A 16762-nucleotide genomic window follows, 5' to 3' on the forward strand; every position below is an offset into this window, starting at 1 on the left:
AACACTGGGTCGATACGAGACCGACAAGACGCTCACACCAACGATTGGCCTGGGTCGCTGAGACCATCTTATACCAGGCCGACAACGACGCAGCCGACAAGCGCGAGTTGTACTGTGATGGGCTTTGTTGTTGACGGCACCGACAAAATCGGCGAGCCGACCATCGTTCGACCGAACCCCGCGCAACCGGCCATCGAACTGACAACGCGATATATCCGCAGCGCCTTCACTGTCAGATATGATTGTGTAATATATACATGTATATATATATCTTTGTATTAATCGTGCTCAAAATGAGTCAAAGATGTCTACGGAGTTGAAATGCATACACTTCAACGCTCTCATGCTGAGGACATGAAGTGTGGGCTAATGTTGATCATGTTCAGTGCAGGTCAGGCCTGGTGCCGTCGAGTTCTCGCGCCTGCTATCGGCACACCTGAACTGAAATGTAAGCAGTTAGGGCGAAGGAAACTGCTTTTATTGTTCATTTCTGGCCTTACTGATTTGAAATCAACGACTCTTCAGTTCACACGGCGCGTACAAAGTAAGCGGCAAGCGGCGACACAGCGTTAGCTATGCCAACCAACACCTATACGTCACCGTACCCGTAGGCTGCCGGTCGCATTCGCTACGTAGATGGGTGGATCTGTACGTGTTGTTAGGCTGACACAATTCCAGTAATGTGCTGTTTACCTCTGTGCATCAACAACCGTCTCGCTCAGTTATACCAACGGCCTCTGCGATTGCATCCGCGTTTTCGTGAGAGAACACGACCTATAAATGAGGGCTTATGCGAGCACAAATTTCTCTAATAATGTTTTATAGCACGTGCCAACTGTAAGTATCATGAAGGTAAAGAAAAGCGAGAATCAATTATAAATCAACAGCCCGTAATGTATGTATCTGGATCACAATTGCCGTTGTTTAAATAGTTTGGCTGCTCATATCGACTCGTCTGAGGGTGGAACACGGCTCACATGCACAGAAATGTATGTATCGCTACGTTTTAACATTATTTCATATCAGCGATGTACCTTAATTCGCTCCAATATATGACGCTAACAACGATCTGTGGCTGTAGATGTCCATGTATACAAGTGCGCCACTTTGATAAATCCGGCGTGGAAGGCTGCGCTCAAGACTTCTTGAATATGTGAAATGTCTAAGGAATGTGTAAAAAGAATACAAAAAAGCGAGCTCCAAGTGTAGAAATCAGGTACAATAAACTCCAAGGCAGCCGCGTCGGCAGACGAAACTCAGTGTGCCTCTATTGGTCGCACTGTTAGCACAGCAGCGCACTCGGACCTCCTCACCCAGTATTCGGTGAGTGATACATTGCGTCCAGGAATGGCATGCTGCCCCGGAGAAGCCATTAATAATTATTCGTGATCCACGAAACGGACAACCAATGTGCACTCTACATGGGCGCAGACACACAAATCAATCGGCGAAATCCCCGGCACCCTTCCAAAACGTTTCCTGCGGCATGAGGAAGAGGGCAGCACAGGAAAATGTAGAAGGCGGATTGATGTTATGCCCTTAGCAAAGTCAGATTCTCATGTGCAGTGTGGTAGCGTGCCGTGTGTTACGCTGCTGTGAAATCATACCGCAAGGAGAAATTCGCATATATCCCACACCGCACATTTACTGTTAAAATTCGGTGCGGTTATACTATCGGTGTGGGTTATATGCACAAAAATACGGTACGGTACTGCCTCACCTGCCAAAGTTCATCAGTTGCAACAATTTGCACTTCCGTCTAAAATCTGGATCGCCCAAAATATCGTGCTGGGGTCACTATATTGAAACAGTAACTGTATCTATCAGCCCCACATATGAGGCGTAGGGTGACTTTGAGGCTAAAGATTCTGGGGAAAAACCTTGCCTTACATTCGAATAACTACGATATTTAAATAGGGAAGCTGCAACATGGTTCAGAGCTTGTGTGTTAGTGTTGGTTGTAAGCAGTTTTATCTTTGACTCTACATCTGAAGTAACATGCCAGGACTGCAAGCAGACTAGCATTTGAAGACACCTCTTTCTCTCAAGTGCCAGCCTGCACAGAAAGCAACACTTTGGCTGCATACACGCTCACACTACTTACATATGCAAATCCTACAGCTATCAATCATTCCTACAGGAACAGTTTATGATACAGCATTATTAAAAGGGGAGAAAGGAAAAATGTCATCACACAGAAAAATTTAGTGCAATTGTAACGCTCAGTGCACACTTACCCTTTGCAGTTTTTATTCCAGGTTACTGTGGCACAACCTTTTTAACAGCATATCATGCCCTGCAGCAGCTGTAGGCAAAACAAGTGTTTATACATTTGGTCCAACTATCACTGCACTAATTTGGTGCAGGTTAGTTTTTAGGCTCACCAGCGAATGTGGGCTGACCACTCCTATGCCCAGGCTGTCATTATCTTTACTTGTGGCATGATGAGATCACCATAAATATCACTGCACCAACATGATGAATAACTTAAAACAAATTCAGACAACAAAATGACCTCCGTTCTTAAGTAGGTTTCTTGCTCACTGCTGTATCTTCTGCAACTCTTCCATGTCTTCTGCATTCAGATTCTGAATGGGCCGCCCTGCCAAGAACAACAAGAGAAGAGTCTTACATAACAGGCTGCCACACAAGCCTGCTTTCCCAAATTCCATTGTATCACCAATTGCTGTACATTTACCAGGTTACAGTTTGCAAGAAAAGACAATCAAGTTCAACTTCTCAGTGTTACATTCACATGACAGTAGAAAGTCAGCTATGCCTGGCATGACTATGACTAAAGATGCATTTACAACCAGTGATCAGTAGGGTGGGAGTTGGGTGAGGTGTGCGCTACAGCTCCATAATTGACACCGCACAGTTGAGTGGCAAATTTTCGTCACGGCGACACTGTCTTGCATGTTAGGCATTTCAGCACTGCATCACGTGCTAGTGACCAAACGTTTGGTCTTGGTCACCAACAAACTACTACTTCACCAAAGAAAGCGAGAATGTGGTGCGTGCGGGAGGCTTCTTAAATGGTACCAATTTCCGATGTCATGCATGCAAATGACGTCCAAGAACTCAAGTGAGACACCGTACAATATCTGCAACTTAGATAACATAAAAAATCAGTCAGCAGCATGGAGGCTTCATCTTTGGCTTGTCTTGGCTATGAGCCATGTCAACGGCAATGTGCCTTTGTCAGAGAAACCAAAACTGTAGATTGTACATGTTTTCAAATTTATATTTGTTTATTCAGAATAATCAGAAAATTCGGAATACAGAAATTCGATCCAAAGTGAATACCAAATAGCATAATACCTACTATTCAAAAATATTGAACATTCACACAAGCCTAACTACATTACTTTGCAGACACGTTTCTCAATTTTTGACTGCAGTCACAGAAAACAAAGTAACTCCACGGTTATGCCAAGCCTGGCAACATGCCAATGCTTTCAAGCTTACAACAAGCATTCTTAATTTTCTTTCCATTTTTTTTCAAGAACATGAATGATGCAATGCTCACATGCTCAGCTAATACAGAAGCTGTGGTCACCCAGTGTAATGTCAGTTAGGCTAATAGATTGTCAGGAGTCGTTGGCACTGCATTAGTACGCTAGTTTTGTGCCAAAATTTGCAACATACTAATAAAAAAAATTATCGAGAGCCCATGGAGTGCTTTCGATGTGGCAGCACCCAACCGCGCAAAGCTTAAATCGCATGCAATGACATATTGAACTTACCAAAATGCTCTTCAATCTGTTTCAGGACTGCCAAGTTGTGGTTGCCCTCCACCATGCTGACAGCAATGGCAGACTTGCCAAAACGGCCTGCGCGCCCAATGCGATGCAGGTACGTTTCGCAATCGGCCCGGCCCTTCATGTCAACAGGAAGGTCATAATTGACGACCACGGTCACCTGCTCCACGTTGATGCCTACAAGTAAGTAAACATAACAGATGCAAAAACATACATTTGGCAACCAAACAAACCAAAGCCAGATAACTCTCAACAAGAAAAAGAGAAAGAAAGAGATCCAGTAAAAGAATGACACTGAATGGTGTACCACTAATGTTTGCTGTGTTTTACATAAATTTGAACCAAGCCAAGTACATTCGGCAAAACCCCATCTCACGATGACTGTCAACATTACTGCGATTAGCATTGAAACAATGTATCGACACACCATATTGCAATCGAAACGAAGCGGCAGATTCCGCATTGCCATAGTCATCAGCAGAAATCATACGTGGACAGGCAACACCGGGACGCTTTGATTTTATTTGCACCTGCATAGCCTTTATCCCTGTGTTTCGCGCCATTCAAAACACCATAGAGTTTTCTATAATTACTAGAGGGAACTCTGGCACTAGTGTCTACAGGAGCAGCAAGCGAGGCGCTTCAGTCGGCATGGGAATGGTGGTTATTTACTTGGATTTGCCTAAACTTTGTCCTTCTGGCTTCATGAATTTCCAAACTTCAGCAAAGTACGGCTATAAATAATGAAATGATTGTTATTAAAATTGTCTGATGGCAAGATTCAAACACAGAAGCCATTACACCACGGACTCGTGCATTGATAATCTGCATAAAACACCCTAATAAGTTTCTCATGGGCAAGCCAGCACCTTTCGATTGGACCACCTCGACAGGCTGAACCGGTACAATTATTAGCAATTATGCATCTTTGCAGTCTTCTGCATTTAGAAAAGCATACATTGCTTTGAAATTTTTGACAATGAAGATAGATAAAGCATAATAAACAAAGCCACAAGTGTGTTTGAATCCACAAGCACTAAGATCAGACAAATCCATGTACTAACCATCATTTCCATGGTGGCTGAATGATCACATCGCCAGAGTTCCCCCTGGTAATTGTTAAAGGAAAGTCTACGCATAACACCACATTGGCCGAGTGCCTTCAAAACTGTGTGGTCGCTGCCCATGATCACGTTGACAGCGACAGCGGTTTCGTCCGCAGTGGTTGCGGCAAACAGTAGTTTGGGTTTAACTTACTGCAATGGCTGCACATGCAATTACACAAACACAGTGGACGTTGTCGAGGATGAAGAGCGCAGGCTACATTGTGATGGACAGTCGATCTTCTGGCAACCAGCTCACCGGCGGAAAAAAAAATTTAACTGGGATGTGCGCGGCAAAGAGGCATCCCACAAAGGAAGTTGCGAGACCTTTGCCACTGTGAGCGCTAATCAGTCGGGAGATGAGAATTGCTGCTTCCGCACTGCTTTTGGATGAAATAACAGGATTTGCAGATTGATTCAGTAAATAAATGCGTGTTAACGTAATAGGCATTTGTTCATTGTTTTCTTGATACCCTGAATAATTTTACATTTTGTTAATTCGTAAATTTTTTTCAGCCCCATGAAATCTGAATTAACGAGGTTTTACTGTAATGTACCAATGTAGATGTAAAGCATGTTGAGAAGCATCCCATAAAATTGCAATTAAGAAAGCTGTAACAGATTTATGTACTTCTAGTGAGCTCTAACAATGCTTATGACATAAAACTTGCAATGAGTCACACAGAAACGCTTTTTCAACATGCTTTGTGGGGCTGCTCCCAAGAGCACTTTTGGTGACACCACAGCTTTGAATGAACAATCACTTGTGCAAGCAGAGTGCGTGCAAGATTGCGTTGTGAGTTATAGTGATGAATAGAGGATAACAGCTACAGCAATCTACGTTGACAATATAGTTAAGAAAATAAAATGAAATTCTGGGCTTTCAAATCACGAATTTGCGCAATAGGTTATGGTTGATGCCATAGTGAAGGCACCCAGATTAATTGTGGCTACCTGGGATTGCTTAACTCTCTAATGCCCAAACACAGTTCTACATTGGCGAAAATGATAAAAACTTGTTGCCTTTATTTCCCACCATGGAAGTGAACTCGTGCAAAAAAATAAACAGTAAAATTGTTATTTGAATTAAAACTTAATTAGTAATTTCTTTAGTGCCCGGTTTGCTGAGCCATCCACAACTGGGAAGACTCACTCCAGATTATTGAAAGTGCTACTATGGGCTATACATTGTTTCTATGCTTAAAGCAGAAAATTGAGGTATCGAACTAAACGTAGCATATGTATAGTACTTTGGAATTTACAGAGTTAATGCGCACCCAAATCAGTCATCATCATCATCAGACTATATTTATGTCCACTTCAGGACGAAGGCATCTCCCTGCAATCTCCAAATCTCCAATTACTCTTTTTTTGCACTAATTCCAACTTGCACCTGCAAATTTCCCAGCTTCATCACCCCACCTAGTTTTCTTCCATCCTCAACTGTGCTTCCCTTCTCTCGGTACCCATTCTATAACTGTAATGGTTCCCGAGTTATCCATCCTATGCATTACATGGTCTGCCCAGCTCAATTGTTTTTCTGTTAATGTCAATTAGAATATCGGCTATCCCCGTTTCCTCTCTGATACACACCGCTCTCTTCCCATCTCTTAACGTTAGGCCTAACATGTTTCGTCCCATCACTCTGTGCAGTCCTTAACTTGTTCTCGAGCTTCTTTGTTAACCTCCAAGTTTCTGCCCCATATGTTAGCACCAGTAGAATGCAATGGTTGTCAACCAAATCTAAGCACACAACCAAAAACAATGAACCTGCTAACAGGATGTGGCCACGTGTGAAACCAATAATAGGCTTTTGGGAAGATTGGGATACAGCACCCTCCTTCTTGCTATTGATAAAGGCAGTGGAAATAGCGAGGCCAGAGCACATGATGGCGAAGGAAGAAGCCATAAACTTGAGACTTACCCCTGGCACAGACATTGGTGGCGATGAGGACACGCTTGACAGCATTGCGGAAGTCTTTGAGTTCAGCAATACGCTTTTCAATGCTGAGCTCACCAGAGAGCAGGGCCACAGCATGACCCTCCTGGGTCATTTGTGTGGTCAGCCATGCAGCTGCCTGACGTGTGTGGCAGAAGATAATGGTCTGCCCAATAGCCAGCACACCGTAGATGTTTGAAATAGCCGAGAACTTCTCTTCCTTGTTTGAACACACCACGTAGTACTGCTTGATGTTCTCCAGGCTTTCTTCCTCCTTGCGCAACTGGATCACCACGGGGTTCTGGATGATCATCTCTGCGAACTGCATCACATCCTTGTCGTACGTGGCTGAAAACAGCATATTCTGGCACTTGGTAGAAAGCCGCCTGCAAGGACATATGCCACATTGCAATGTGACCGCTAAACTACCAAATGGACATTAATCAACAAAAAGATGCTACTTAAACAATCATTTATGTTTCATATTAGACTAGCTAGCTACTGTGACACTTTGTAATGGGGTTGCTAAAGATCAGCACACCTAGAAAATGGGAAGGGGGAAACGTATAGACATGCCAGACGTGTTTATTAATTTTGAAAAATTATGCAAACAGAATGAAAAATGCACCAGTGCAACAAATGAGCATTCTGATCATGAATACAAAGAATATAACAGAAACAAAAGTAAGTAGTAAGCATTACAGATGCATTTATATACCAAAATGGGCACTGCATATGCTGTATTTAGTTGTGTTAGATTATCTGCTTCTCTTGGTTTAAGTCTTTAAAAAAACTCTACCATTGTAAGCTACACAGTAAAATATTGGCCATATACATACATCTTTTTATACAGTTGTATGACACATCAAAGCTTATCCAATCGCCTGTGATAGCAGTTCTACAAATGATTGCTGCTTTAGTATTGCATAGTGCTGTAGCTATACACAGCAGGACATGTCCGCTAAGCTGTAGCATGCCTTCTGAAAACATAACACACCGCTAAGCAAATGCTGCACAGCCATTATGAGCCAGTGCACAAGAATATAAACACTGAGGGAACTCACTTGTGGATGCGTATGGACTGGTCATGATGCCCGTGCATGGAAATCATGATGTCTGCTTCATCCAGTACAAAGACTTTTATGCGTGACAGGTCGAAGAACTTGAACTTAAAGACCCAGTCGATGATCTTTCCTGGTGTGCCTAGGATTACTTGTTCTTGGATCTTTGCTCCTGGCGAGACTGAAAAGCACAGAAACATCACCTTCACAAATTGTGAACGATGGTAGCCAGTACATGCGTCTTTTATAGAATGCACCAATGTCCCAGTACAATCAGTTTCACCTTATTGTCTAACATTAAGAGGGAACTGATGCAAACTTTTTGTCCAGCCTTTTGTCGCTTTGCTAATAATCGGCAACTCTGTAATCGTAGTACGATGACTCAATATGTCGAACATGCAAGAAATCACGAATTATAAGGTTTTAATGTGACGTATTCAAAAAGCGCACCATATTTTTCAATGTTGGGTTTGTTTACAAGCCATCTGTATACGCCATGAAATTTTTTGGGGGGGGGGGTTACTGATGCGTGGGTCAATGCCGCAGTCGAAGCCACATTGTGATCACCTTGTCGAAAGTTTTAGACGATGAGGTAATAGGGGAGAGAAGGTGAAAAGGGTAACAGGTGTTGCACATTTCAACAGAAAGGACAGCCAAATCCCTCATAGTGGGTACAAGCCACAAGTATCGAAAAAAAAAGCAATGATAACAGCAGGGGACCAAACTTAGTATTTTGTGTAGAATTCAGAGTAGTTGACAGCTATCTGATCAAGCAAAAAGGTGGGCTAGAAAATTTTTGTCTGTATTCCTTTAATTTCTCCCCAACACAGCTAGCATGTATATATCAAGTCGCCCTTAACTGTACATATTAGGAATATCAGCATTATGTTGAGATGCACATAATGTATAGCATAGTGCTAGCAGTCTTCCAGTCCTAAATCATACCCTCAATGACATTTCATGTCAAATGGTACAGAGTGATACCAACACAAACTAATGCATGCTAGCAACGTTTTTCTAAAAATCTGCATTAGACTGGAAGGTCAAAAGTAATTAGCCTTGGCCTGAAACCAACATAGGCATGCCTCCACCTGCGCATGGTTTTATGTTTCAGCAGAACTCCACACAGTAAACCTTGTAGCTATGTTCGCCTCTGCATCATGCGTGAAATTTCCAAGAGATCAATTTTGAGAACTCACTTGTGTGTAACATCGCAACCAGAACAACGAATTGCTGGAATGTTGGGTGTTCTATTCACTGGCTTAGCCAATCATTGAAAGTTGTATCCCAAAAGTGATCGATCCCGAATACAGCCTCAGTACACACCATGAGGCCAATCAAAACATGTAGATAAATATGCTGTCTGTTCACAATTTTTTGCCGACCACACACATGAAGCATAAGTGATATATGGGCCACAGCAACGATTGAAATAATGTCAGTGCTGCTCTGGTTCCTAAAAGCAGGACTTCAGAAGTCATAAATTCCTACCATCTTCACTTACAGGTAATAAAATGACAGTCAGCCTCGGCTGTGTACCATGTATTCGTTCAACTGCTTGAATTATTGGAGCTTTACTCTGAAACTGCTTTTAATAACACAGTTTCTGAAGGATGAAAGCACTGTTTGGTCAACCAGAAAGCCTTGCATGCAACACAGTACTGATAGCTTGCAGCAATGTCACGACAGCTGCCTTATTAGAACAGTGCTAGCACATTAGTATGCTATACTTCTCGAAATACATTTATCCCCAAGCTTATTTGTGCCTGTGCTTCAAAGAGTGCAAACGCAACTGAAACATTTTGTAATTACATTACATGCAAGCTAACTGTAGCAAATATGGCAGATAACCTAGTTTTAACTCACTTGCTTACACACTGTTTTGATTTGTTCATTAACAAACAATGCTCTTATAATGTCCACCTGCCCCCCTTGCTCCTCACACAATTTTCTACATATTTTATATTGCTGTACTTAAGGCTCATCCCGTCTTATCAGAATTGCTAGGATGCTGAAAGCTGCAAATGTCGTTAAATGTCAGTAACGCTCTGCTGCCCAGCGACACATTAGGCTGTTCTTTTAAGTTGTCACATGGTTAACCACTTGGTGCACAAGTTTCAAAAACTTTGGGCGGGGGGGGGGGGCACTTTGCAGGCTGTCATTTCGTAGCAACATTGCCCTTCAATCATTTTCTATTTCTGCTCCTCTGTCTCAGGCTGTCATTGCCCGACATTTCAAGAATGGCTGCCAATGTCTGTTTTAAGCTAATTCACTATGACGTGTCAGCTGAAAGATGGCAGGGACTTCAGATAACTGCACGCAAAGATAAGCCACATTCAGTTTAAAGCTCGACAGAATATTTTCCACTATGTATGCAGCCTTAATATGGCACAAGTAACGATTGAACAAATTTATTCCAGGTTTCATATAGGGGGTTGATAAGGCTTGCAATACAGCAGACACCACGTAACACGGCAGGGCAGACAATGCATGCATAAGTAAACGGCCAAAAAGAGGAGGAACCTCACAATTTTTTCCGCGCACGGCACAACAGAAGGTGATACGGGTGTACCGTGCCATCCTCTCAGCCATCTTGCCAGTCTGAACGGCCAGCTCGTACGTGGGTGACAGGATCAGCACCTGCGGGTACCGCTGCTCCACGTCCACTCGACTTAAGCTGGCCAGAATAAAGGCGGCTGTCTTTCCCGTGCCGCTCTGTGACTGAGCAATCATGTTCTGTGGAGGGTCAGCCAACAGAACAGGCAGAGCCGCTTCTTGTATTTTTGATGGTTGGTTAAAGCCACAATTGTACACGCCTATCAGCAGTTGACGGGGCAGGTGCAACTCTTCAAACGTCTTGATTGAGTGCAATGGCGAATTAGAGTCTTTGCACCGGACCTCCACGTTGTGTGATGTGGGCACAAGATGTATCCGGAGTATTTTCTGCATCAGTGAAATCTCCGCCGGGGTGACCACTGTAACGAGGAGTGTGTAGTGTAACCACGTGGTCATCTAGCTCACGTAAATCACGCTTCACAATACTTACTGGGCTCATCGTGTTCTGAAGGCGCTGGTTTGCTACCAGCGTTGTTGGACTTTCCGCGGTACTCGCTCGGACCAGCGTCTCCGGACCCATCGATGCTAACTCCGGACACCTGCAAAACGAGTGTCGGCGAACACTTCTTTCTGGGGTTTTACGTTCCAAAACCAGTTCTGATGAGGCACGCCATAGTGGAGGGCTCCCGATTAATTTTGTCCTGCTGGGGTTCTTTAACGTGCCCTACAACGCAGGCACACGGGCGTTTTTTAATTTCGCCTCCATTGAAATGCGGCCGCCGCGGCCGGGATTCGATCCCGCGATCTCGTGCTCAGCAGCGCAACCCCTTAGCTGACTGAGCCACCGCGGCGGGCGAACACTGCCGTTTCTCATAAAGTTTAAGCAGCGACAAGCTTTGAAGCACCGCCGACGAATCTCATTGGTCGGCGCTCATTTCGGCAGCCATGTTCTTCCTAATGCTGTTTCCCCGCAGTCACTTGCATGCTGCTGCGAGCAAACTTGAGGGCAGGCTGAAGACGCATTATGTTTCTGTGCGTGTTTATCTTTTTGTCTTTTCTTTGTGCGAAGGATTTTCTGCGGTCGGCGCGACCGCAGCTAGAAACGCGGTAGGCGTCGCCGTAAAGACAAATTTTGCGTTCGGCCTCAACAGCGCAGTACTAAGCCGCTTTTGGTTTCGCATTTGGTTGTCTGGCCTCATGCCTGAAGCGTATGCAGCAGCGTGGTGCAGCAGCGGCCGTTGACGGCCGAATGCTGCACCATGAAGCAGGTTTGCCGAATAAGACGAAAGAGGATGTGCAAAATAATTGTTGCAGGCAGAAGCACGGCGTAAGGGCTTGCCGCGGACGTAAGCTCGCAGTCCACTACTTACGTTTGGCTGCGATGCATGTAGATAAACCTCGTCGCCAATTGTATCGGCGTGGCATCCATTGCCGCCACGCCGATGCCGAACAACAAGGAGGTTAGTAAGAACATGGCGGCCGACGGAGGTAGATGTTGCTACTTAAAAAAGAGCAGAAAATATAGGGACTTCAGTTTCTCACAACGTTCTCCTTACCTTGCGAGTGAGGCTCGACAGTAGTTTCTCTTGCTGGTCTGCTTCCTGAGCCCAACTTGACATTTTATTCTGCCAGGCAAACGTAATTCTTGGAACAGTGCTATAACACCACTGCACAATGGCCGGAATGTCACTGTTGCCAGGTGCTCAGACTGACCCGTCAAATCTCGGCCCTCATAACCACCAGCCACTGTTCCTCCGCGAGGCTGCAAATAGTTCGTACTTCAAGGGCGCGATCTTGTGTGCGTTCCAAAATGGAACGGAGGCGGTCCGTTCCATCGAACCGCACACGATTGGTCAATTTGATCGTCACGGTTTAAATTGACCAATCGTGTGCGGCTCGATGGGACGGACCGCCTCCGTTCCATTTTGGAACGCGTACAAGATCGCGCCCCAGACTTTCCCTGTTACCTAAATAAGGCGGTAACCACAAAAATAAAATTATAAGAGCCTAAGTTTGTACGTTTTCGCATGTCTATTCAACGCTTCCTAAATAGACTATGCCTGGGACGTCGCTTGCTTTGCCATTGAAGGTGCGTTGCGAGCGGGCGCCGTGTGTTGGCGCTAGCGACTGTACCGCCGGAGTGACGCTGTCGGCAACACTGTGTCGGCGCAGCTGACTACGCGTTCTGCAGGCGGTTGCTTGTGCGCTCGTGGCTTGCACTGGAGGCACGACGTAGAGCACACGCCTGCTCCGTCACAAAATTTTTCTTTGAAGCAGTACCAGCTAAGGGCCGTCCGGCAAGCCGAGGATGCCGCCCTTAATACGCGGTTAAAACACACGGCCCAATAAAACATTTTTGCGTGAAAGCGTGAAAACAACGCAAAAAGTTCCCGAAGAACGAATGTTACAGCAAGCACCAAGTTCAAGAGTGAACAGATGAACCAATGCTTTGGACGAACGAACCACGTGGAACGAGCGCACTGCGTCTAGCTGTATATTGCCACATATAAGTTGATTTCGTTGGCGTGCGTTTCCTTGCGCTGCGCCGTCTTCAACTCGTGTACAGCGTCGCGTCGCTAGCCCATTGGAGATGTGTTTGAAGGACGCTGGCATTCTTTCCGCCAACGATCAACCGTGCATGCTGTTTTCGCCACTGCCGAATAGTCTCGCCAGAAGCTCGCTTATGGGCACATGTTCGTCCAAATAAAGGCTACTGTTTTCCCAAGTCACTTTGCCTACTCTCTTTGCCTACTGACAAAGACCGGCACTTGAACGTGACAATATGCTGCAGGAATGTCGTCTGCTGAAGCAAAGGTCACGGCAGGCAAGGGCGGGCGTGCGTCGTCTGCTCGAGTTACGCTGGCGCGGCGAGGCGCCGCCGCCGCCGCAGGTGTGTTGCGAGCGTTCGCCGCAAGAGGCTCTAGTGACTCTACCAAGTGGAGAGGAAGAAAACGGAAAGGGTAGGGCAGCGCCTTTGCGGCTCACGTCCCAGGCATAGTTTTTTAGGAGGCATTGGTCTATTATAGTGTAACGTACTTGTGCACAACGCTGCGCTAGAGTGTACTAGATTGGGCTACATCATGGAGGAAGGAAAAAACTGAGGGGAGGCCATGGAAGGAACATTACGTCACGCAGCCAGCCTTGGCCAGCGAACGCTTCATGTAGCCAGCAGTCATGAAGGAAGGAAGATATTGACCCTTTTCGCGCGATCCCGCGGGCGCTGCCATGTTTGATCACGTGGTGACGCGTCCATTGCTTGCCTCAACTGCCTCCGTTGCCTCCTTGTTTACAATTGAAGTGTATGACGCCGGCGCGACTTAGAAAACCTCTGTTTTCGGAGATATCGTAGACAGTGACTAGGTGGACAACACGAAGCTTTGATCACGGCTTCATAGAACATGCTAAAGCGCTTTCGTGGCTGAATAAGTTATGTCTAAACGGCGCAAGCAGCGTATATGGTGCTTGTTCTAAAATCGGGACTAAATGTGTATTCCAAGCTATCCAAGCTTTCTGATTGCGAATTCATTCGGGATTAGTGTTTTGCACTTGTTTTGCTCTTTGTTCTTTATGCGGCAAATATTTTGAAGTAGTGGCTTGTCAGTTCTGAATCAGTGAAGTTCCTCGGTACGGCCACTGTCCAGCTGTCCGAACCCTACCCATATATATATATATATATATATATATATATATAGTATTACGATAACATCGAAAGATGTTGAAGAGACGAGCCGCCGCGCGAAAGACGCCGAAGTGTGTCTGTGCTCTTGGTGCGAGCGATTGTGGGCCTGGCTGTCTGGCTTCTGTGTAAATAGCCTGTAAATAGCCTCTTTCGTCTGTGTCCTTCCACACGTAACATTCTGGTGGAGGTTAGCGATCCCCGTCCTCACCACGGAACTCCGAAGTGGTCGGTACATCGAGCTTGTCACCATGCCCCCCGGTGACGAGACCGCCTCTGCAACGGCTTCGGCTCGCCCGACTACGCCTATCGTCACGGTTGCCCAACATCGCGACCCTGGTGTGTTCTCTGGCCTGGAGGGACAGGATGTTGACGAGTGGATCAAGCTCTATGAACACGCCAGTGCTAATAACAGGTGGGACCCAACGATTATGCTCGCCAATGTCATCTTTTATCTCGGCGGCACCCCACGCGTGTGGCACCAAACGCATGACGACGAGTTCACCAGTTGGGACACTTTCAAAGAACAGCTTCGGGAACTGTTCGGCGACCCTCTTGGGCGCAAGGTTGCCGCGAGGAAGGCTCTTGCGTCTCGTGTGCAGACCTCTACAGAGCCGTATGTTTCATACATCCTCGACGTCTTGGCTCTATGCCGCAAAGCTGACGATAATATGTCCGACACAGATAAAGTGGCCCATGTGCTAAAAGACATTGCCGACGACGCTTTCAATTTGCTTGTTTTCGGCAACGTCTCGACTGTCGACGCCATCATAAAAGAATGCCGTCGCCTTGAACACGCTAAGAGCTGCCGTATCACACCCCACATCACGCGGCTACCCAACACTGCTGCTACGTCGACATGTGAGGGTCGACCGCGTCAGGCCACCACCTGTGACGACGTAACCCGAATTGTTCGTCGCGAGCTCGAGGCTGCCTGTTCCTCAGCTGTCTCCACGACGCCTCCTGATCCGCCAGCTACCACGATTGCGATGATTCAGGCCGTCGTCAGACAGGAATGTGAAAACATGGGTCTGAACTCCGTGTGTTCAACGTCTCAACCTATCGTTCCCCAGTTCTCTAGTGGCCCTCCTCGCCCTCGGCAGTCCCTTTCTGCCACATCTCGCCGCAACCCGTCCGAATGGCGTACCCCTGATGACAGGCCGATCTGCTTCCACTGCTGTCGCATCGGCCACGTCGCTCGTCACTGCCGCAACCGATGGCCACCTCCTCCTCGGACATACGCCACCGCTTATCCCCGCACCTTCGGACCTTCTGTTCCCTATGCCTCCCGCCATGAACCCACTGTCGCTGATGCCCCTGCTCCGAACCGTCGCTACAGCCGCTCGCCCTCACCTCGACGCCACCGGTCTCGTTCGCCCCAACCCCGTCGATTTTCGTCGCCGCCTATCACCTCCCGGATGCCGCCGGAAAACTAGACACTGCAGCTTCTGGAGGTGAAGCTGCGTTGTCGACCCTGCCCTCAAATCCTCTGCTCACGTTGCCTACGAACCAAAACCTTCTTGACGTTGACGTCGACGGCTATCCTGTCACTGCACTGATCGATACAGGGGCCCATATTTCCATTATGAATGCTGCCTTCCGACGACGACTCCGAAAGCTCCTCACCCCAGCGTCGGCACGCGTCGTCCGCGTCGCGGATGGCGGTACTGTCCCTATCGTCGGCATGTGTACGGCACGTGTCAGCATCGCCGGCCGCCACACTCCTGTCCTCTTCACCGTGCTTGCTCATTGCCCCCACGACCTAATTCTCGGACTCGATTTTCTTTCTGCACATTCTGCTCTTATTGACTGCTCTGCCAGCACCCTTCGCCTTGCCGATTCTCGCAGAACCTCCTGATGAACCCCAGTGCCGCTTACGCCCCAAAGGCTTTATTCGCCTACCACCAAAGTCAATAGCCTATTTTGAACTGTTGTCTTCCCCACCTGTTCCTGATGGCGAGTACCTCGTCACCCCTCTGCCCGACATTCCACTACAGTATGACGTCACCGTGCCTCACAGTATTCTTACCATTACTAATAACTGCACTCGCATGCCTATCTTCAACTTTGGATTGGCAAAACAAATTCTCCCGCAAGGTATTTGCCTTGCCAACGTTGACTGCCTCGGCGACCATCAAGTGGCAGCTTTATCAGCCGATGGTTCTTCCGAGCTTGGCGTGCCCCTCGCGCCAGCCTCGGGCGCCGATCCCAACATAAAGAAAATGGTTGCGGCGGACCTGTCCTCTACTCAGGCTGAAGACCTTTCCAAAGTGTTATCGGCCTACAGAGATATTTTCGACTTCGACGATCGCCCTTTAGGCCAGACGCTCGCGGTCAAGCATCGGATTCCTACTGCCGATGCTACGCCTATTCACTGACGACCATATCGCGTTTCTACGTCGGAACGCCGAGTAATTCAAAATGAAGTGACCAAAATGCTAGATAAAGACATCATTGAGCCTTCTTCGAGTCCCTGGGCGTCACCTGTGGTGTTGGTTAAGAAGGACGGCACGTGGCGCTTCTGTGTAGACTACCGCCATTTGAACAAAATTACTAAGAAGGACGTCTACCCGCTCCCACGAATCGACGACGCCCTTGACTGCCTTCACGGTTCCAGCTATTTCTCTTCTATTGATCTTCGCTCTGGATACTGGCAGATTGCTGTC

General features: G+C 46.7%; 1 protein-coding gene across 1 annotated transcript; it reads right to left on the reverse strand.

The window, feature by feature from the left end:
* Positions 1-2520: 2520 nt before the first annotated feature.
* On the reverse strand, positions 2521-12087 carry LOC119437154 (DEAD-box helicase Dbp80). Its single transcript, XM_037704229.2, has 7 exons — positions 11977-12087; positions 10911-11019; positions 10393-10839; positions 7868-8045; positions 6789-7189; positions 3747-3938; positions 2521-2602 (listed from the first exon to the last, which is right to left on the reverse strand). Exons 1-7 carry the CDS (start codon positions 12037-12039, stop codon positions 2541-2543), a joined length of 1452 nt encoding a protein of 483 aa, XP_037560157.1. The 5' UTR covers positions 12040-12087; the 3' UTR covers positions 2521-2540.
* Positions 12088-16762: the final 4675 nt, after the last annotated feature.

The sequence above is a fragment of the Dermacentor silvarum genome, chromosome 1 (genome assembly GCF_013339745.2).
Source record: "Dermacentor silvarum isolate Dsil-2018 chromosome 1, BIME_Dsil_1.4, whole genome shotgun sequence".
Classification (NCBI taxonomy): domain Eukaryota; kingdom Metazoa; phylum Arthropoda; class Arachnida; order Ixodida; family Ixodidae; genus Dermacentor; species Dermacentor silvarum.

Coding starts and splice junctions, on each gene's coding strand:
- LOC119437154 (XM_037704229.2), bottom strand. CDS start 12,039: ATGTCAAGTTGGGCTCAGGAAGCAGACCAGCAAGAGAAACTACTGTCG. Junction 10,840..10,910: donor TTCAGAACACGATGAGCCCA/GTAAGTATTGTG, acceptor TCCTCGTTACAG/TGGTCACCCCGGCGGAGATT. Junction 2,603..3,746: donor ACAGATTGAAGAGCATTTTG/GTAAGTTCAATA, acceptor TGTTCTTGGCAG/GGCGGCCCATTCAGAATCTG.